Below are 23,211 nucleotides of genomic sequence, written 5' to 3'. Positions count from 1 at the left end.
CGCCAATCTTTAGACCACCTGTTAAGTGAGAAGCTAGTGATAAGACTTCCATGTAAGCCCCTTTGAGCTTGAGTGTGCTGTTCCTTGAATCAGAAACTAGCCAGAGAATGACAAAGTGTAATTCTCTACTACTATTGTATTTTGTTAATCTGTTCTTTAAAGTTGGCTCTTTATAAATCATTTCAGTTACAAAATTAGAAACGTTAAAAAATGTATCCTTTACTGTTTGTCTGTAAGACACTGAAAGTAGTCTCTGCAGGGGGACAAGAAATATATAGAAATATAGATCCCTTCTACCTGTGAAGATGCGTTCATGTTGTGGGTGGCTAGACACACACCTGCAGTTGGAGGGGGGGCCCGGGGCGGGGGCTAGGAGAAGACTCCCCCTTTTCTGTTGACCATGGGGCTGTCAATGCTGCCAAATCACTCTCAGATTTCAGAGTTATCAGAGGAAAAATCATTTCAGCTTCTAGAGGGTAAAACTGATTTTCCTCGGCAGTATAGTTTAATAGTAAATTTCATCTTTTCTTGTCCAAGAAGAGAAACCTTTATTTTGAAAGGTTTAAAGTAGAAAGCAATTTATTGATGATATTGGCCATGAGGCCAGAGGAGACACGCACGCACACACAGCCCTGAACCTTGGCAGCTTGCCTCCAAACCCAGCCACCTCAAGAGGCCTGGAGCAGGGCCAAGAAGATGACTGGGATGCAGAACGTGGTGGCCAGGAGGCGACTTCGTTACCATAGGCATACTCATTCTGGGACAGTTAATGACCTCTCCTTAGAGCCAAATAAATTGAACACTTGGGTGAAGGATTGAGTCTTAAAAATAAGCCCTAGCCAGTAGTAAACCTAGTGAGAATGAGGCAAATGGGCTTACAGAAATAGTGTAGTAATTCTAAACGTGTGCCGCCTTCTACTGATTCTAAGCAACACTGAAAAATGAGTGAAAATCAACTTACTATAAAGAAAATCCCTTTCTATTGGTGTGTATCATTTCAAAGTTGACTTATCAGGCTAATTAATTTTCATGTGCTATTTGTTCCCAATCCTTTAAACACTTTACTTAAAAATTGTCTTTTCTCAAGACGCCTGGCTGGCTTAGTCTGTGGAGCATGTGACTTACGATCTTGAGTTTGTAGGTTCAAGCCCCACGTTGGGTGTAGAAATTACCTAAAAATAAAAATCTTTCAAAGGAATTTTCTCTTCCTAAACCACCGTGAATTTGCATTACGTTAAATTAGGGATTCACTCCATTCATTCATTCAACATAAATTTAAGGAGTACTTAACGGTGTGTCAAGCACCATGCTAGGTATCTAGGAAACAGAGGTGAAAAATAGATCATCCTTGTCTTTAGGAGGTGAACAGCCTTCTGAGGCTTCTGGTGTGTAAATCAACAATTGAAATAAGATGGGAGCAGCATTACTACAGAATCTTGGCCAAGGAATGAATTGAGTAACTGAGCTTCCTGACAGAAACATCCCAATCATCATAATGTTAATGATCTGATTTAAGGCTATACTTCTGCACACGCACAAATGTCATGCACATATAATACATGTCATATTTTTATAGCTTTCTGGAAATTGACTTATGGCTTAGGCAGGAACAACAGAAGGCATTCACTTGGGGCTAACTTGCTTGCATTTTAAGAAAGACTCTCCCTGCGTTCTCAGGCATGTTACCCTGAGTGCCACCCTGAGAAAGGCCGATGTTGAAAACAAGCCTGGAAGGCTAAGAGACTCAGAGACCAACCCGAGTCCGTACTAGGAGGGAAGAATGCACCAGAAGCTGTCAGGATGTGACAAGAGGGCATTTATTTTAAGGGTGTGGGGAGAAAAATAAATTAGGCTGCAACTGGATTCTTCAGTCAGGGGCAGGAGTTGAGAGGTGCACTGTTGCTTGTGTGAGGAATTTTTTTAAAGAACACCCAAGTGGAGAACAAGGAGATATAATTTTTCTTGACACGCCAGTGTACAATAAGAACATATATTTAGTAACATTCGCCTCCCTGCACCCTGAGCAGCTGTTCAGCTCCAGCAAATACTCCTCCTTCCAGGCTGGGAAGGGGAAGTGTGCTGCACGAAGTTTCTGGAGTTGCCAGAGAGCCGAGGCCATGGCTCTCTGGAGCTGCCCCCCCCCCCCCCCCCCCCCCGGCCTCCTCCAGGCAGCAAGAGGTCAAACACAGCCTTGGGTTAATTGAGGAGCAAGGAAAGTTGCTCCAAGGGAAGGATCAACTGAAGAGCCCGGTTTAACTTTGGTAGAGAGAGCAAGTCCACTTCAGTTCAGCCAGTCACTCTTGGGTCAGACTCTCAGATACCCTGTGAGATTAAAGTATACTCCTATCACTGTACTTTCTTAAAAGCCGGGATCAGGAAAGAGAATCTCTAAAAATCATCCCTCGTTGCTCCGTGAGACTGTAACCCAGTTGGCAAGGTTTTGGGCTGTTAGGGAAATGTTTTATATCCCTTGGTGGTAAGACTGTGGGAGTGGAAGACAGGATATTATCCACTTCAGGTCAGGCCATCCTTATCCAAGGAGTGACATTGTGGACATCTGGTTTCCTAGGTTCATAGTCAACTTGTTGATGCTTTTATCCCCCCACCCCCCCAGAGCCTGGGGGATACAGGTGGCAGTGAGGAGGGTACAGTTGGCAATGAGGACTGGCCATGATGACTAGAGGCCTTATATAAATGCACTATCAGGGATAGGTATTCATTGGTTTATTCATTCCCTCTCTCCCTCCTTCATCCCTTGCAGTATAGCATACTGGTGTTGCTCAAAGCATGGTCCTGTACTGGCTGCATCATCATCTCTTAAGAGCTTGGTAGAAACACAGATTCTTGGGTCACACCCTATACTACTGTGGTAGGCAATGTCTCGGATGAGGCAAAAGTGATGGGATGTCACTTCCTAGAGGAGGTTATAGAAGGACTTGGCTGCGGTCCTGGATGCGCTCTCACTCCTTCACTTTGAGAGAAGCCAGCTGTCGTGTTGTGAACAACTTTCTGGGGAGGCCTATGTGGCAAGGAACTGATGTCTTAGGCCAACAGCCAGTGAAGACCTGAGGTCCACCAACAGCTCTGTGAGTGAGCATGGAATTGGATCTTCCTCAGTCAAGCCTTGAAACGACAGCAGCCTCTGACATCCTGACTGAAGCCTTGTGAAAGGATTCGAGCCAGAGAACTCAGCTAAGCTGTGCCTGGATTACTGATTCACAGAAACTAGGAGATAATAAACATTTGCGGTTTTAAGCCTCTATTTTGGGTTAATTCGTTATGCAGCAGTAGATACTAACACAACTATTGAATCAGAAACTCTGTAAGTGGGGCCTTGGAATGTGTATTTTGACATGTTCTTCACTTAATTTCCACGTCCAGTAGTTTGAGAAGCACTGCTGTGACTCAGGAGCAACGGCTTTGGTCCCAGCCTGGCTAGGTTCAAATCCTAGCTTGACTACTTCCAGTTCTAAGAGCTCGTGTGGGTTACGTAACCTCTCCGTGCCTCCCATTTCTTCTTGCAAAATGTTGCTACCAATAGCACATATCTTTAGGTAATATAAAGAGGATTAGTTGAGTTAATATATTTAAAGCACTTAGCATATTGCCTGGCAACAGTGAGTACAATAACCTTAGTGAAGATTCATTCATTCAACAACCATGTAAAGGCGTCAAAATTCTAGATGCCATGTCTTATTACAAAGGTAGTAAGACATGGTCTGCTTCTCCTGGGACTATAGTCCTAGAAGGGAGAGAGGCATATAGAAGAATAAACACAATAATGGCTAAAAGATGCTGGGATTGACTGCTGGAACCCAGAAGATGACAGTTCTATCGTTGGTGAAGCCATTAAGGAGAGGCTTAATAAATGGGTTGGTTGGAGGGTTGGGAAAGAATTGAGGGTATGGGCTTCATTCTCCACAATGCCGCGCCTCAGTTTTTCTGAGTCTCCATAACTTCCTTTTTATATGGAAAACTGACAAAGCTGTCATCACAAACAGCTCCCTTTGACAGAAGCTGCTTGAATGCAGGACCCAGGTGTCTTATTCACAGAGGTCCAGCCACCTGGTTCTGTTTTCTGTCCTAGAACGGCAGCCTGGTTCATGTGGCCTTCAGATGTTGGCATCTGCCCTTTGTCTCTCAGAAGGCTTCTCTCCCTGCACTCCCTCCCTCCGTCCCCCCCCCAGTCCTTGCAAGTCCTTCATGTATCTGCTTAAACACCTCCTTGAGGAAGTTCTTCTGGTCACTCTATTTATTTATTTTTTTTAAGATTTTATTTATTTATTTATTCATGAGAGACACACAGAGAGAGGCAGAGACATGGGCAGAGGGAGAAGCAGGCTCCCCATGGGGGGGGGACTCAATCCCAGGACCCCGGGGTCATGACCTGAGCCAAAGCCAGATACTCAATTCAAGCTTCCTCTGATCACTGTTCAAATAACGCCTCCACTTCAGGGCACTTTTCATTTCCCAAGCAGCATGAGAATTTGGCCCTTGCTCAGTCTGTCTGGTTTCCTGCTCCCCATCTTCTCCCTGAGTAGACTTTACCCCGAGGGCTAACACATGGTCTGTTTTCCTCACCGGGTACATGCTGGTGCTCAGCGCCCTCCCTGGGACATAGTAGGCATTCAATAAATATTTATTGAGTGGATAAATGAATGAATGAACATGTCCTTTCCCAGCCACTGGAACACTTCAGCATGATTTGCTGAAATGTCAATCTTAATCATGAAGGACATTAATTCAAATTCTGAGAGACAAAACTGCTGAAAAAACAGAATGTGAAACCAAGTCACTTTTACTCTAAGGGGCTGCTAGGGAATTGGTAAGGGAGGGGGGAGAGGGGAAGGCCATTATCCTATTTAACATTTACTAAGTCCCTCCTCCTAGGTGCTGGGCACTGAATTAACTGTTTTATATGCATTCTTTCATATACATCTGAAGTAGTAATTATCATGGCGGGGGATGGGGTGGGGTGGAGGGTGGGGGGGTGGGCAGATGGGAAAATCGAGACTTTGAGCCCTTAATTAATTTGCCTAGAGTCATAGCCAGTCTGGTGTAGAACCGTGATTGAATCCAGGGGGTCAGACTCCAAAGCTCTTGTGCTCAACTCTTCTACTGTCCTGCGTCCAATGGAATGCAGCTCATTAAGTAAATATTCTGCACAAATAGAAGTCTATACAGTTCAGTGGCTCTAAGACTGACACTATAACACCAGAGCAGGAAGGGCAATATCAGGAAGGTTCTCAAGATCATAGCCAGGAGACAGTATCCATGAGCATGGGAACTGGGCTATGGCCAAGCGGTAGCTCATTCTCAGGGGCCCCTTCCCCCAGCCAGGGGTCCCCCATGTTGTTCGCAAGAAAGGGGGTCAGGACTACAGAGGAGTGTCCCACCACCTCCAATTGATGTAAGTGATCTCACCCTCAGAAACAGGTTTGGTGGTCTCTTCTTAGGTTCCAAGGGATTAGCATTCTCCTTGTCAAAGCAGCATGTAATTTATAGCAATTGGCAGTTCCTGTTGCAAGGAATTCCAAGATCAGACAAGCCAAGGGGGCTGACAGGTCAGATCTGAGCTTAGATGGAGAAGTGGTTGGGGGTGGGGTGGCGGCCAAGAAGTAATGGGGAGAGGAAGTTTTACAAAGCAGTGAGGCCCCTCTGCAATGTGCCTGGAGCAATCTTTGACTGGGGGTTCCCATTAGCGACAAGTCCCCACAGGCCTAAAAGAACAAGAAAGGAACCAGGCTTCTCTAGGCTTAAATGGGACTGCAGTCTGCATTTTCCCCACGTGATAAGGAGTTATTGGGCCAAGAGCTAGGGAAGGCTAACCCTGGCTTAGATCCCCAGTAGGGAAGAATAATTAGAGAAATCGTGAATTATGCTTCTGTGGGCAATTCCCTTCTCAAAGCTTACTTAAAGCCAGAATGTATATTTTTAGTCCGCTTTTGTGACATTTAAATATTCAGATTTTTCAGAGAGACAAAGCTTACACTGAAATTTACATATAAATATATAAAAATATATTTAAATACTAGTCTTCTTCATACCTTTTTCTTACAGTTCCTGAGCCATCTGCATCTCCATAATGTGATCAGTCTCTGGGAAATGAAAACTACAAGAGTGTGAAGAGACAAAAGTTGAAGTAGAATTGCTGGGAGGTTGGTGGCTTAGGGTGGACCTGAAGTTATGTAGAGTTTATAGTTAGAGAAATGGTTTTGTTTGTTTAGACTGCGAGTTTTCAGGAGTCCCCAGTCGTGCAGGGTTTTGTAGACATATGTATGCATTTCTACTTATTTAGAAAGGTGACAGTCTTCTTGGAGACTTCCCCTTAAGACCTCAAGAATCCAGGGTTTATAGGTATAGAAGGAATTGGATCAGACAAGCTTGGAGTATCCAAGGCACTGTTCAGACCACTACCTCTATAGTTCATCTAATCACCGTGCTGGTACCAAGTTACCCCATATACTACACATGGATCACCAACTTTAAATGATTTTTGACAATCACGAAATGCGCTTCAATCCCTGAAATAGGACTGGACATGATTTAACCTCCCTGCAGTGAGCTGGCAGTTACCTTAAGATCCTACAGGGTCTTACACTTACCATTGTGAGCATCAGTAATTCTTGTTCTGTAGTAACCTAGAAGCACCAGATGATTTAAAAAAAAAAAAAATTCTGCTGACAGGTTGTAAGACAAACTTGATTCTACTGAGTATCAGAAGTTAAAAAAGAAAAAAAAAAAGAGTCAAGGGAGCATTGACAGACGATTACATAATAAAACGCATTACAGTCTAATGGGAAAAATTGGCTCGAATCGTGGGTGACTTCCTGATTTCATCACCTTCCATAGTTGACATTTCCATCTCTCATTTGCTCTCGGTTACTCATCTATAAACGGATCCCCACACGTTAATAGGAACCCACACAAATTTAGCCACTTCTTCCTCCAGTGAATTACACCATGGAGCCGGTTTTCTTGTGATCATTTCTGTCCATGTCTGCTTTTCCGCCTGGACTTTCAGGGTCGGGCAGGGGCTGTGTGGAACATGCATTGCTAAAGGGATCAAAGTCTTTGGAGAAAACAGAAGCTACCAAGACAAGCTGGCAGGGCCGAATGTCTGTGTCTTCCACCAGGGGTCAGTAAAACTTATTATAAGATTCCTAGGATGGCATCCAAACTTCCCTAAGGGCAACATCTTGGTCTCTCATTGTCCCTCAGAAAACATTCACCAACAGGAGGGTGTCCTGTCACTGGGAATAGCAGTTCGCCCCCAGCTGTTAAACACATACAAAAGGCACAGCCAGATATAAATATATATGGCTTGGATTGTATCAAGCACTGCAGTTAACATCATAGAGAGAGACTATCAGTATATCAAGTACTGGAGTTAACATCATAAAGAGAATTCTCAATTTAAATGTGCTGTTTTGATAAATACTAAGGCAAGCTATCTTGCCTAATTAATGATCACAGGCTAATTAATTGTCCAGTGACTAGGGCTTACAAGCTTGACTCTGATTGTCATAGTTTCTGTATCGTGAAAACAGGACTTGAAGCTCTCCTTCCCTTCCTGGTTTGCTATCCTGGCTTTTCATAACAGCGGTTGTTTCTGTGAGGAATAAAGACTTTCAAAAATATGTACTGGATACTTCACCTTGACTCGCTGCTTCCACTTTTACCTTACTGTCAGCTAGAGGGAGCTGTGAAAAATGGAAATCACATCATATAATTTCCCTGCTAAAATCTTCTAAGGCCCACCCACCGCACAGAAAATAAAATCCCAGTACTCACCACCTGCAGGGCTGAGGCATGCTCAATTTCCTGCAACTTCTCTGATCTCGTCTCCTGACCCTTTCCCCTGCACTCGGCACACTCCAGAAACAGTAGCCTTTCTGCTGATGCTCTAACTCAGTGATTCTCAAAGTGTGGTCCCTGGATCTGCAGCATCAGCATCACCTGGGAAGCTGTTGGAAATGCAAATTCTTGGGTCACACCGCAGATCTACTGAATCAGAAACTCTAGGGGTGGGCCCCAGCCATCTGTGTTTTAACCAACCCATCTGGTGATTCTGATGACTGCTGAGGTTTGAAAACCACTTCTAATTTTTCAAACTCACTTCTGCCTCCAGACCTTTGTGCTATCCAGCCCCTTTACCTGGTGCACTCTTCCCAGGGCTCATTCTTTGCCATTGAGACAGCAGCTGAAATGTTAGCTCCTCAGAGAGACTTTCCCTAGTACCTATTCGAAGGGAGCCTCCCTGCCTTTCCTCATCCCACTCTATGCCATAATCCTTTGATTAGAGCTATCTGAAATTGGGGTGCTTGGGTGGCTCAGTCAGTTCAGTGTCTGCCTTTGGCTCAGGTCATGATCTCAGGGTCCTGGGATTGAGTCCCACATTGGGCTCCCTGCTCAGTGAGGAGTCTGCTTCTTCCTCTCCCTCTACCCCACCCCCCTTTGTGCTCTTTCACTTGCATGTTCTCTCTCTCTCAAATAAATAATTCTTTAAAAAAGAACTATCTGAAATTTTCTTGCTTATTTATTTATTTGCTATTTTATTATCTCCCCCATTAGAATGAGAGCAGACACCTTATCTGCTTTTTATACCCTGGATCTCAAGTGTCTAGAAGCGTGCCTTACACATACAAAGTTCTTAATAAAAGTTTCTTAATGTCTATGAGATTTTTTGATCAGGCTGTTTTGTAGAAAGGAGATAAATTAAATTCTCTAAAGGAAGCTGCAGTGTTGTGGCAAAGCCCAGGGATGGAGTCAGAAGATGAAAGTCAAACTCTAAATTCCCCACTCGAGAATCAGCCGACCTTGGGTAAGTCATTTAACTAGATTAGGTGATTTTTGCCTCCTATGGGCATTTAGCAATGTCTAGAGATGTTTTTGGTGTCAACTCAAGATGCAGGTGGGAGTGGGGTGTGCTGCTGGCACCTAATGGGTAGAGGCCAGGGATGTGACTAAACATCGTATAGTGCCCAGGCCAGCCCCCTGCAACACAGAATTATGCTGAGCACAATGTCAACCATGCCAAGGCCAGGGAAGATTGAACTACAACCTATGTAGCACCTTTTTCTTTCCTTCCTTCCTTTCTTTCTTCCTTCTTTCCTTCTTTTTTCTTTCTTTCTTCTTTCTTTCTTTCTTTCTTTCTTTCTTTCTTTCTTTCTTTCTTTCTTTCTTTCTTTCTTTCTTCTTTTTCTTTTTTTTTGTATCAAACCATTTTATTGTGGGGCTTCAGGGTAAAGGTGGAAGGGGACAAGGGCAGGAAGATCCGACGTCTTCGCCCCAGCCGGAACCTCACCAGTCCAGCATCACAGTCCCTGAAAGCTTTCCTTCTTTCTTTCTTTCTTTCTTTCTTTCTTTCTTTCTTTCTTTCTTTCTTTCTTTCTTTCTTTCTTTCTTTCTTTCTTTCTTTCTTTCTTTCTTTCTTTCTTTCTTTCTTTCTTTCTTTCTTTCTTTCTTTCTTTCTTCTTTCTTTCTTTCTTTTTGAGCAAAATGATAGGAATTTATTAAGCAGAGATAGAGAAAGTTCTCAAAAGTGAGAGGGGTTCTGGCAGGATTGCCCACACCTTTCTCACTAGTAAAACAGAGATCATGTTCTCTTTCTAATCCATGGGGTGCTCATGATGCTCAAGGAAAATTCTTCTCACGGAAGTGTTTTACAAATGACAAGGAACTATAGACAAATACCCTCAGTGTCTGGCACTATTTTTTTTTTTTTAAGATTTATTTATTTATTTATTTATTTATTTATTTATTTATTTATTTATTTATTTATGATAGACCTAGAGAGAGAGGCAGAGACACAGGAGGAGTGAGAAGCAGGCTCCATGCCAGGAGCCCGATGCGGGACTCGATCCCAGGACTCCAGAATCGTGCCCTGGGCCAAAGGCAGGTGGTAAACCACTGAGCCACCCAGGGATCCCCTGGCACTATTAATTATACAGAATAGATGCTCAAAAAATATTTGTTCAGTAAATGAATGAATGAATGAATGAATGAATTGCCAGGAGTCCCTTCCCAAGATTGAGCTTTTGTTTTCTCATTTGTGATGGAGGAAAAGGATAGTACCTGTGCTCAGGACCTTGTGAAGATTGCAGAGACAATATGTATTGGTCTACACAGGGCATCTTTGTTGCAGGTGGAAAGGTATCACTAAGTCCTATCCTGTGTTTTCTGGATGGAACTCTCAAAGTCTGGTCATCAGAAATAATAGGCTCCAAGTTTCTCCGAGTTACTGGCACCTCTTTCCTGGTTGAGCATCTCTCCACTCCTGCATGATGCCCCAAATCTTTTTGGCCTGCTTGTCTTTTCCACCTTCTGCAACCAATCAGCATATACCCAGTAGAGTTTCCAGCCTTTTTAGGAGCCAAAAATACTTCCTGTCAGAGACCCCATCACACATCACTAAAACATGAAAATATGCTGACATCAAAAAAAAAAAATAAAGTGTATAACTTTATGAAGATTAGATTGCCTTACCAGTCAACCCAAAATTACATTTTAGATAATTTAAACATTTATGAATTTCAATATTTTAGTTTGTTTCCCCATTTTGGAGTCAATTATTTTCTCTGATAGCAAATATAATTCTAGGCCCCTGAAAAGCATTTGTGTCTTTGGTGCTTCATATGTTGAAAAGGTCTTTGCTTTTTGTTCATTGGTGGGTTTTCCTTCTTCTCTTTTTCTGTTTGCTTACAATAGTCAATGACCATCCCAGAGTCTATAAAGCATTCGGAAACTGCTGTATGTTTGGTGGGTGATAGTTCATGCATTTAATCAGTCAACTTGCAAATGTGATCTCATGTACTTGTATCCATTTTTGTCCAAGAGTGTGATGACCAGATCTCACATTTGCTTTGTGGACTGTGGACTGCAATGGGTTTTCTCATTTGTTCTCATTTGATTCTCACAGTGGTCCAGTGAGCTGATCATGATATATATTACAGCTACTCCTGATTTTACCAAGGAGAATCCAAAGCTTAGGGAAGTGTAGGGACTCATTCAAGGTTATAGAGTAGGTGACAGAGCCAAGATGGGAATCCACATCTCCTGGAGTTTGTGTGTGCCATGTTGTTTTCAGGTCTTTAGTCAGCTGTGGGAAAGAATTATTCATGGAAAAGGAAATTATACAAGACATGAACATTGGGATAGCCTTAGGGGTGTGTGTGTGTGTGTGTGTGTGTGTGTGTGTTATAATAGAACTCTAGCTTTGAACATTCTCTATTTGCTTTACAGACAATGGGATCAAGTTAATTAGTTCAACAAGTACTTATTTAGTGATGGGCACTGCTGTGGGTGCTAGGATTATAGGAGATAACAAAAAGATCACATCTTTGCTTCATAGAGCTCATTTACAACAGATAAATGAAAAATTAACAACCAATCTGTAGTATGGTAGATGTTGATCACTGTTAAGGAAAAAAAAAAAAATAAAGCAGGGTAGAGGGTAGGAAAATGGGGGAGGGATTGCTGTTTTATTTAGGGAGGTCAAAGGTGGCCTCAACAGTAAAGCGAGTAAAGTGACATTTGAAAAGAGACTTAAAAGAAGTGAAGGAGTACATCATGTGGATACTGGGGTCATGCCAGTGGAGAGGAGGATGTGCAAAGGCCTTGAGGCAGCAACATGTTTGGTACATATGAGAAACAGCAAGAAAACCAACCTGGTTGGAGGAGAAAGAGTAGATTGGGATGGAGGGAGAATTATTGACAGGAAATGAGGTGAGAGGCATCATGGGGAGGAGATGGAAGACAGGGAAGATCCTGAAGGATCTTATAGGTCATTGTGAGGGCTTTGGCTCTTATTTTAAGAGAGACACAGAGGCCTTAAGGGCTTTGGCCAGAGGCACGACATCATCTGACATACAATGTTGGAGGATTTACGATGCACTGATTGGCCCTCTGTCAAGTTATCCCTGGTTTATAGTATTTCTATCTTGAACAAGGACTTAGTCCTGCCATGGTGCTTGGAGGAGGGATTTCTTTTCAAGCAGGCTCAAGTGTTGTGGTGAAGTTGAATTTTAGTAATTCATTCATCATTCAAATCAATGTTTGAGCTCCACTCGAGTGCCAGGAGCTCCCCTAGGCTTTGGGTGTTCAAGACACACAGAGCCCCTACTCTCAAGGAGCTTCTCTTACAGTGAAGAACTCCAGACAGTAAACAAGCAAACAAATAAAAGATTTCAGCTAATGAAAAGGGCTAGAAGAAAATAAAACAGAGGGAGATGTAATGATGATGCTCTTATAGGAATTACTTTAGATTTCAGTTGGATTTTGAAATGTGGAACTTAGGCAAAAAATATTACACTTGTGAAACAATTTACAGTTTACAAATTCTAAGAGGCTGGCAAAAAAAAAAAAAGTGTTAATTATTCTGACTTTTTAAATGAGAAGCTAAAGTTCAGTGAGATTAGGCCAACATGCCCAAGGCACTAGTAAATGGCAGATATGGGAACCTGAATCCAAGTGTTCTGTGATTTTCAGTACCAGCCCATTTCTCACAACGGGCACCACTCTGTAATCGACAGTAGGGCCGGGTAACCCTGGGATGTGGAACGAGGGAACGAGCAACGGTTAGGCAGGACAAGAAACATGTGCCAAGGCAGCAAGAGAATGCAAAAGAATAAGGATGGTAGCCGGCTCCCCCTAAGGTCACAGGGGACAACTGATAGGAAGGACCAAAATCCCCACGTGCCCAGCTTCTCATAGGACCCAGATCATCTGCATCCTGATCTCAAGAGAAAGATCCCTGCCTTGGATGGTGGCTCTCAGCAACCCCAGGCTGGGGAAGAGCCCAGGGTCACATGTGGTTTCAATCACCGCATTTATCTGCATCATTGTGATCATATTTGGAAGACGCCTGAAACCTCATTTCTGTCCCAGGCCTCTCCAGATTGTGCAGGGGGTCCAGATCAAATCTGGAAAAGCTACCTCATCTCTGGCAGCCCAGAAATAGGGAGAGGCTTCAGGAGTGTACAGTAACGTCCCACTCATGTCGCCCTCCGCTCCCCCTTTATTAAAACAAATCTGAAACAACAAATGTCTAAAACTTTCCACTGGATCATTTCACCCTGCCTTGTTATAACCATGCCCTCCGTCCACGCCCTGCTGGAGTTTTCTGCAGCCTGGGGGAAGTGGGGAAGTGTCTGTCCCCAGCTCTCCGTCACTCCCATAATAAACAATCACTAAACAGCTCGCTGCCCCAGGCAACTGTTTGTCCGGCTTGGCCAGACCCTGCGGACTTGAGCTAGGGAGGAGGGTGGGAGATGTTCTCTGTAAAGCAGGATTGGGGCTCTGAGGCCAGGGAGCTTGTTCAGGAGCTGGAGTATCTTTGTGGACCTGGAGGACCCCTTTAGAGAGAGGGCAGGTCTTTACCTGAGCTATCTGATGAAGTTCCCTGGAGGGTAGCTGGAGTTTGGGGCTGCCCTGTGGGAGGGCAGTCGCAGGAAGGACCAACCAACCATCTTGCACTAACTGGAAATAAGATCATTTCCTGCCTCAAGTTTGCCTTCTACAGCTGGGACAGTCTGGCAGTTCTACTAGGCATCCATTCCTAAGAGACCGCTCCTTGGAAACCAGCACCCCAGGGACGCCCGGCTGGCTCAGCGGTTGGGCGCTTGCCGTCGGCTCAGGGTGTGATCCCGGGATCCGGGATCCAGTTCCGCGTGGGGCTCCCTGCGAGGAGCCTGCTTCTCCCTCAGGCTGTGTCTCGCATGAATAAATAAATAAATCTAAGAAAAGTAAGGAAGGAAGAGAAGGAAGGAAGGAAGGAAGGAAGGAAGGAAGGAAGGAAGGAAGGAAGGAAGGAAGGAAGGAAAGGAAGGAAAGGAAAGGAAGGAAGGAAGGAAGGAAGGAAGGAAGAAAAGGGAGGAAAAGGAAGGAAGAAAAGGGAGGAAAAGGAAGGAAGGAAGAAAAGGGAGGAGGAAAAGGAAGGAAGAAAAGGAAGGAGGAAAAGGAAGGAAGGAAGAAAAGGAAGGAAGAGAAGGAAGGAAGGAAGGAAGGAAGGAAGAAAAGGAAGGAAGAAAAGGAAGAGAAGGAAGGAAGGGAAGGAAGGAAGAAAAGGGAGGAAAAGGAAGAAAAGGGAGGAGGAAAAGGAAGGAAGAAAAGGAAGGAGGAAAAGGAAGGAAGGAAGAAAAGGAAGGAAGGAGGAAAAGGAAGGAAGAGAAGGAAGAAAAGGAAGGAAGAAAAGGAAGGAAGGAAGAAAAGGAAGGAAGGAAGAAAAGAAACCACCCCACCACTGCTAAAAGGGAAGAACACCACTTTAGGGACTGGGACCAGCTTAGATTAACCTGTTTCTCTCCAGTCATTAGAAAATCTCCCCCCTGAGCCCTGGGTGTTATGCTATATGTTGGCAAATTGAACTCCAATAAAAAGAAAAATTAAAAAAAAAAAGAAAAGAGAATCTCCCCTCCTGCCCCCCCCCCCCCCCCCAGGAGTGGCTGACTTCGGGAGCTTTCTGCACGACAGACGAAGGGGCTGCAGGGAGCCAGGAGAGGGTGTGCGCGTGGCGCGGGAGGATTCGATTCCAGGTCCTCTCCCGGCACAGAGACAGACCCGAGGGATCGCCACTCGATCGTAGTATTTCCTCTTTATCTGGGGATGGGGGGGGGGGGCACTGGGGCGTGTCCTTGGGGGGAGGGCGGAGGAAAAAGAAGAAAAACAAGGCTGCGCTTTGCGGGGGGGAATACGGGACCTGTTTCAAGGCTCGGTGGGAAGCGAGAGCCCTGGTCCTGGGCGGGGCGGGGGCGGGGGCGGGGGCGGCCGGCTCGGGGTGTGCGGTCCGTGGTCCGCGCCGCCCTCCCGGGGAGCCCGCGCACGGCGGCGGCCGCGGAGCCGGGGTTGCCCTGGGAGCCCTCGCCTCTGGCTCCCGGCGCGGCGGCAGGCGGCAGGCGGCAGGCGGCCCGGGCCCGGGTCCGGGTCCGGGTCCCCGCCCGCCCCGGCTCCCCGCGCCCCGCGCCCCGCGCTCCGCCCGCCCGCGCCCCGCGCCCCGCGCCCCCCGCGCCCCCCGCGCCCCCGCGCCGGCGCCTGGGCCCGCGGCCGGGGGTTATGAATGGGCGCAGCGGAAGCACCGCCCCCCCCGGACGTGACGCTCAGCCAATGGCAGCGCGGGCTGCGTGGATGGATGAGGTCAGCGCTGTCGTGTCGGGAATGGAATGTGTAAGTGTAACATTCAGAACCGGGTAACACTCGGCGACCGAACGCGGCGGTCGGCGGCGATCGCGCGGGGGCCTGCGAAGCGCCGCTCGGGGCCGGCTCTGCCCGCGGGGAGGACGCGCCGCCGCCGCCGCCGCCGCCGCCGCCGCCGCCGCCGCCGCCGCCTCCGCCTCCTGCAGCCGGGCCGCCGCCGCCGCCGCGCGTCCCGGGGCCGGCCCCGCGAGCGCAGCAGCAGCCCGAGACCCCGCCGGAGCGCCGGAGCCGCTGCGGGAGCGGGCGGAGAGACATGCAGGGATTCGTGAGGTTACGGCGCCCCAGCTGCAGGAGGCACTAGCGGCCGAAGCCGGGCAGCGGCCGGCGGACTTGGCGCGCCCCGAGCGCTCTGCACGGGAGCGCGGAGGAGGAGGAGCCGGTGAAGTTGCTTTCCCGGGGCTCGTTTTGCAAGCCGCCGAGGGGAGCCCGCGGAGGCGAGGGCGAGGGCGAGGGCGAGGGGACCGCTTCGCCTCGCCATTGATTGGGCATCGGCAGCCTTTTTTTTTTTTTTTTTTTTTCTGCCTTTCTTTCTTTCTTTCTTTCTTTCCCCTTCCCCCCCCCCCCCTTTCTTTTCCTCCGTCTTGTTGCATGCAAGAAAATTACAGCCCGCTGCCCGCCCGGCCGCCCCGGGTGAGGGATCCCCGGCCCCGCTCCCTCGCGTCCATTGTGCAAGCCAAAGATGAGAGACCGAAGGGGAGAAAGTTGAAGAAATCGCCCACATGCGCTGGATCAGTCCACGGCTTGGGGAAAGGCATCCAGAGGAGGTGGGAGCGGAGAGTTTGAAGTCTTCACAGGCGGGAAGATGGCGGACTGGAGCTGAAAGTGTTGATTGGGAAACTTGGCTGATCCTCGCGTTTATTGACGACCCTCTTGACCCAGGCAGGACACATGCAGGCCAAAAAACGCTATTTCATCCTGCTCTCAGCTGGCTCTTGTCTCGCCCTTTTGTTTTACTTCGGAGGCTTGCAGTTTAGGGCATCGAGGAGCCACAGCCGGAGAGAGGAGCTCAGCGGTCGGAATGGCTTGCACCACCCGAGCCCGGATCGCTTCTGGCCCCGCTTCCCGGACGCCCTGCGCCCCTTCGTCCCTGGGGATCAGTTGGAAAACGAGGATTCCAGCGTGCACGCCTCCCCCCGGCAGAAGCGAGACGCCAACTCGAGCATCTACAAAGGCAAGAAGTGCCGCATGGAGTCCTGCTTCGATTTCACCCTTTGCAAGAAAAACGGCTTCAAAGTCTACGTGTACCCGCAGCAAAAAGGGGAGAAAATCGCCGAAAGTTACCAAAACATTCTAGCGGCCATCGAGGGCTCCAGGTTCTACACCTCGGACCCCAGCCAGGCGTGCCTCTTTGTCCTGAGTCTGGATACTTTAGACAGAGACCAGTTGTCACCTCAGTATGTGCACAATCTGAGATCCAAAGTGCAGAGTCTCCACTTGTGGAACAATGGTAGGAATCATTTAATTTTTAATTTATATTCCGGCACCTGGCCTGACTACACCGAGGACGTGGGGTTTGACATCGGCCAGGCGATGCTGGCCAAAGCCAGCATCAGTACTGAAAACTTCCGACCCAACTTTGATGTTTCCATTCCCCTCTTTTCTAAGGATCATCCCAGGACAGGAGGGGAGAGGGGGTTTTTGAAGTTTAACACCATCCCTCCTCTCAGGAAGTATATGCTGGTATTCAAGGGGAAGAGGTACCTGACAGGGATAGGGTCAGACACCAGGAATGCCTTATATCACGTCCATAACGGAGAGGACGTGGTGCTTCTCACCACCTGCAAGCATGGCAAAGACTGGCAAAAGCACAAGGATTCTCGCTGTGACAGAGACAACACCGAGTATGAGAAGTAAGTGGCTCGGCCTTCAGGCCGCTGCTGCCGGTCAGCCCCGGGCCCTGCCCACCTCAGCCAGGTGTGAGGTTGGGGTGGGGTGGGGTGGGGTGGGGTGGGGGTGGGGCACAGGGGCCCTCTGGCCTCTTCCCTCCTGCCCCCGGGGGCCTGGGACCCAGCAGCCTGGCTCAGTCAGGCAGGCGGCTGGGAGCTGGGGGCCGAGAGGTTGAGCTGCTCGGGCCGGCGGAGAAGCCCGGAGCACTTTCCCGGGCCAAGTAGGCGACAGTGTCTCTCTCTTGCTTGGAAACCCTGCAGGGCCATGTGTGTCTGTGAAAGGTGTGGCCTCGATCCAAGTTTGGGAGCTGTGCTTCACCAGCGGGTGCGGCAGGGTGTCTGCGAGGAGGTCCGGGGACCCCCGAGGGGGCTCTGAGTCCACCCACCGCCGCGCGCAGACCTTCCCCCCAAGGTTGATGCTTTCTTTGCCCTTCTCAGGAGCGGGGGTCCTGCTTTCCCGGGAATTCCCCAGGCTCCGATCGTCCGTTCCCGAACGCCTTCAATTTATGTTAGCGGTGCAAGTGCTTTAATTTAAGCTGCTAAACTTTCCTGTGCCTGTCTTCTCCCTACCCTCCGTGGCACTGACTTTTGCGAAGGGAGACCTCAAGCTGATGCGGGCCTGTGATCATTCATTCATTCATTCATTCATTCATTCATTCGTGTACGTGTGTTTGCACGTTTGTATCCTATCTCCTTCCTAGGGAGAAGCTGTTTTTAAAATCTGGGCCTCAGCCCCTCTGGCTGTAAACTCCAGTTGCTAATTTAGATTTTCCTTTCCCTTTTGTCTTTATCATTTGCATGTAAATCGGAGACTGTTACTCTCTGAATGGGCTGGAGATGCCTCCTTACCCTCCGTAGTGAGGCTAGTTTTGTCCAGTTGCTAAGTAACCGAGTCGGATACTTTGTAGCCTCTCTTTCTCTTCCTTTTCCTTCCAGGGACAGTAACCGACTCCCGGGATTTGGGGTCAAAGCCGGCTGCCACAAATCCGCCTTAGCCTGAGCTCGGGCGGGTCGGTTTCCGAGTGGCTGGGGTCGGAGCCCCAGACCCTCAACTTCTGTCTGGCTGTGAAAGAGTTAGTGAGCTCCTACGGTGCATTTCCACGTTACGCCAGTTAAGAAGCAGAGCAGCCTTGTGCTGCCCAGGGAAGGAAGGGGAACCTCGCAGCTGAGTACAAGAGGAACTGGCAGAGGTTGGCAGATTTTGCAATTGATTCATGAAATGCAGAATAGGGGAGACGCTTCGCAAACCTGATTGGCACAGGGAGGGCCGTGGTGGGGAAGGCAGCCCTGAAAATGAAAGGTTTGATTGTTGTCCGTGGATTTCCTCAGACACTCAGGCCTCTGTGGGAGGGACTGGAAGGGAAATTAAAGTCCTCCTGTACTCGATCATAGACACTAGAGCAGCGGGGCTCAGGCGCTCGGCTTCCCCAGCCCCCACACCTCTTGCCTTCCCAGCGCAGGAAGACCCGAGGCTGGGCTCAGTCGTGAATAATCTGTATTTTACTCTTCTTCGGGGGCAGTTAGGTGTGAATGCTGGGTTCATTTGCAGTGGATTAAAATTTTCTCACAAGAGACACAAATTGCGGTCAGTAAATAAACTGCTTTGTTTACACGACATTTACATTGCCCTGTTCCTGTGGGTGCCCGTAGGAAAAAAAAATGCTTATAGCCTTTCAGGAATTTCTTTGTCTGGCTTATGCTGGAGTAACTCGAGATGAAGTCTAACCTTTCCGTGTCTTCTAAAGCAGTCTCACCCGAATTTTGTGGAAGGTTTCCGGTGGTCCTCATTCTCCCAAAGGAGCTGGAGCTGAGTTCTGAGCTTAGGGAATTGGGCAATTATACATCTATTCGGGAAACGCGCCTCCATCCAATAAAACAATCGTCTTTTTTTTTTTTTTTTTTTTTTACCTCCTCCTTCCCCAGATAAATATTTCATCTCTGTATTCTCTGCCGAAGCATTTGCTAGAGCTTGGCAGTGAAAGGAGGAGGAGCTGGTTTCATAGAACCTCTAATTTTTGCCAATTAAATCTAACTAATTTTTGACCTCTTTGGGATGGGGGCCAGGAAATCTGACACCCGTACTCTTGTTTTGGGTGTGTGTTTAAAGACCACAAGGAGTCAGGCCCTCAGGATTGGGGCTCATCTGAAACGTGGCATTTTTGTCAGGAAAGCAAGTTTGCTCTTTCTTCCGAGCAGGGATTTCTTTAGCAGAGTCCCTCCTGGATGTTTTTCACGGTCCCCCTTTGCACACTTTTCAGCTCTAACCTTGTTCAGTAGGACGGGACAGTGCTGTGGAACGTTCATGCCCATTAGCCTGGTCTTCCTGGAGTTTTACCTCCTTCCTCTCATTGGGTTATCAGAACCCTTGATCATGGAGATATAGTGCTTGCAAACATTATTGCTTTTTTGCTGTTGACTTTTGAATTTCGAAACACATGACGATGAAGACTGAGCTCGGAAACACAGTGACAGTGCTCATGCCCAGCGAGTCACCGTGCGCTGTGCTGGAAACCAGCAGCAACCCCTTCACGCCCTGTTGTGTTCTGTAAGTCAGTCTGGCATATGTGAGATGCAGAGCTCCAGCCCACTGCTGATCTCTCTCCAGGGTCTTAGAGAAGGAAGTGATATTGAGGTTAGGTCTATACAAGTCATGTAAGTCTGACTTCTCATACTTGACCCATAGTGTGACTTTTGATTTATTACCTCGGGTGTCAGCTTATCCTTCTGTGGAATGGGTTTGCGGGTACTTCAGGGGCGCTGGACGCTTTCATTTGGAAATGGCTTATAAAGACGCGATCAGTTTTCCTCCACTTGTCTTCTTCATTAGCAGGTGCCTGTGGAACATCTTCAGTTTAATTTGCTGCCACCAGCAGCCTACATAGAAGTTTGCCCTGGACTTCTGAGGTCTGATAATTAGATTGAAAATTTATGGTGTCATGGCCTTGTAAGGATACTGCAGAAGTGTACCAACTTAAAAAAAGAAATAGTTGCTCTTTGTGGAACCTAGCCTTATGTGATGGCGAAGAAATAGTGCTAAGTGGTTGAGGACTTGCAGCTCATCTGCACTTTTGTGAAAATCAGACGTTCATTAATGAAAGTATCAAGGACCTGCACAGAATGAGCTTTTCTCTTGTAACAGCAATATTTTTGAGCCAGACTTCCAGGATTATATTAAAACATCCATTTTCACGACACCCATAATTAATTTTCACCAGTTACATATATTAACAGATGTAGGTGATACTGGCTAAAATAAGTTGCTGCAGTGATTACATGATTTGTAGTGAGGCTTTAGAGAAATTCTGTTTTATTCCTTTGAGCTTCTTATGCACCCTTAGAAAACTATGGTTTTTTTGCATGAACTTCATAGTTCAAATCCCTTCAAAGGGCATTATTGTGAAGCTTCAAATTTGGCTTTCTGAAATGGAAGAAAGAGAAGGAAATGAGAGGTGGCTTCTATCTTTGACCCCTCCAAGGAAAGCAGCGGTGAATATTTTAAGCAGCTCTTCTGGGAATAGGCAGGATTTTGTGCAGGCCTTTTTGCTATCTTTTCCTGTGTTTGCTGAAGCTGTAACTCACAATCTTGGTATTTTTAAGGGTCCTGGAGCTAAGTGATCATTCAGCTTCCAGTATCCTCATTTTACAGATGTGGAAATGGAAGGATAGAATGTCTAAGGGATTTGCTTAAGGTGGAAAAAAAAAAACAAAACTGGTTGTTGGTGGGGGTGGGGGTGGGTGGGTGGGTAGCCAGCCCTTGAATGCAGGCCTTCTGAATTTTCCCCCTTGACATACAGTGTTCCATTTTCAATTACAGATACACTTGAAAGCTTTCCAGCTGCTGGGAGATCCTTACTGATGCTCTTTCTTAGGGGATTTCTCTTGGAAACCTTTGGGGAGCTGATGAAGACCTTGGACAAACTTTGAAGGAAAAAATAATCACCCCTAAACCCCCATACGTGTACCATTTGTCATAGAATTTTAAGAGTTGATACACAGCCGCATCCTTAGACTTTCAAATTCTGGCTCTAGGGCTTACCTTCTGCTAACTAAGGTGTAGGTCCCTGAAGCTGTTTCGCCAAAGTAGAAGGTTTTTGGACCTTTCAATTTGGCCTCAAGGGATTGAGGGAATAGAGTATGAATTCACCGAATGATAAGGTGAATACAGATGTGTTCATAGGAAAAGAAAATGTGCACAAGTAATCATTTTAAATGATTACTTGTTTATTTCTCATCATCCCAAACTATATTAACAGACCCCTGGAGCAAGTTCATGATCCAGCCGTGAACCTTAGGTGAATGTTTTCCTCCTCTAAAATGAAAGGCGGAAATTGTGCTTCTTAGGTTTTTAAAATACGAGTGCCTCTCCCCCCAGAGTTGTATGATAGCACAAAAACATTTCTAAAATAAACCATACAAGCACAGTTTAAAAATAAAGATAGGGAACATTATGCAAAATTATGAAATTGGCAAGGGTGTCTTTTTGCACCAAGGTTCTAGGTCTCTCTGCTACCCTTAACCTCCACCTGAGCTTGTTTTCTGGAGAGGACCTGGGAGCCTCATTTACAAGGAATCCTCCAAATAGAGGTAGGCGTGCTGTGTGTTACCTCTGGGGGACATTTACGAATTGCTTGAGTCCAGTTCAACAACCACCTCGGTTTAGAGTAGAATCTGACCCACACCAGGAGCCTGCAGGATTGTGTCATACAGCGAGTGGCTTGGACAGGCCCTCCTGAGGGAAGGCCACCTTTGGTTCTCCTGAGTGTGCCAGTGACTTTAGCTAGCACAGACTTGCAGAGGGGGCGATTGTTGTCTTTGGCCTGTCCGAGGCCTGTAGCTCTGCCTCCCCAGAACACTGTGAGAAAATGACCTCGAGTATGCTAATATCACACCAAAGGTTGCACTTGATTCATTCTGGCTTCTTGGCTGCTTTGCTCCAACCACGTTGCACGGTGTCCTGCGAGGCCATTTTACAGGTGTGTACACTGAGATCAGCTGTGGGGAGTTGGTTGGTTTACTGAGGCACAGCTTTGTAAGTGGCTGACCCGAGGCCACAGGCCTAAGTGTTTTGGTTCCAGTTCTCTTGTTCTCACCAGGGCCTGCTGCCACCAGAGGGAAGCAGGTCAGGCCAAGTGATCACTGACCTCTGCGGTCTCCTGAGCATGTTCCATGTTCAAATGTGAACAGTGGGCTCACGTTTCCATGAGCTCAGTGATATTGCTTTTATTTAGAAGCTCTTCCACTTGTGACCAAATTCTTTGACTAACCAGGCCCTCCCTCAACACTGGAAGATCTGTTGAGCACCTGTTACTGGAATTCACCTTTATTAGCTCCTTTCAGCCTTTCGACAACAGTGTGAGGTGGGTTAAGTCCCCATTTTACAGATTCAGGTGCGGGCCTAAGAGCTTAAAGGAGCCCAGAGTCGCAAACCTGGTGAATAATAAATAATGGTGTCATAACTGGGGACCTTGGATTCCCACTTTGGTTCTTTTTCCCCTCCACACAATGTTACTGCCTTAAAGAATCTAATGAAGTCTCCACCTGTTCTGATGTTATTTATTAGTGAGTTTAGTGTCATTCAGGTGTTTGTATATCATATCTTTTTTTCCACTCCTTTTTTAAATATGCTTCCCAAGGAAAAAAATTGATCTCACAGTTATATCACCTAGGTGGCTCTTAATTTTGACATTTAAGCATTGAACTCCTTCACCTCTTCCCATCATAACTTTGTCTATGCAGATTCTGCTTTTAAGTCTCTCTCAGAGCTCTCCTAAGAAAAGGAAGGAGGAGGACTGTGTGACCTTTGCCCTCACCCATAGTGTGCAGGGTGTCCCGCTCTGGTTGCAGGTGAACTGCGAGACAGATGAGACAGGAGTGGCTGTTGCCCTGGGGAAGGAGGTGAACAGCATGTTCCGGTAGGAATGGGAGACCCAGTGGAAGTTTCCATTTCTGACAGAATGGCCCAGGTTTCTGGAACACCTCACACCACTGCTCCCAGGTCCTCAAGCTCCCTAAAGAAGAAGAGTGCTTAGAAAATTATAAAAGCTATACAGACAGTGCCTTTGTGGCAAATTGGGGGGAAATAGAGAAGGTATACATGTTAAAAAATAATTTTTTTCTCTAACCTCCTTGATAA

At 47.0% G+C, this 23,211-nt stretch overlaps 1 protein-coding gene across 1 annotated transcript in view; it reads left to right on the top strand.

The window, feature by feature from the left end:
* The first annotated feature begins 15,693 nt into the window (after positions 1–15,693).
* Positions 15,694–23,211, top strand: part of EXT1 (exostosin glycosyltransferase 1) — a 283,918-nt gene continuing 276,400 nt past the window's right edge. Inside the window, exon 1 of the mRNA XM_072774302.1 lies at positions 15,694–17,042. Coding sequence (XP_072630403.1) covers positions 16,081–17,042 — 962 coding nt within the window. The 5' untranslated portion in view covers positions 15,694–16,080. The remainder of the gene's footprint in view (positions 17,043–23,211) is intronic.

The sequence above is a fragment of the Canis lupus genome, chromosome 14 (assembly GCF_048164855.1).
Source record: "Canis lupus baileyi chromosome 14, mCanLup2.hap1, whole genome shotgun sequence".
NCBI classification, from domain to species: Eukaryota; Metazoa; Chordata; class Mammalia; order Carnivora; family Canidae; genus Canis; species Canis lupus.
The sequence above is the reverse complement of the archived record's forward strand: the minus strand, read 5'-3'. Positions and strand labels throughout refer to the sequence as shown.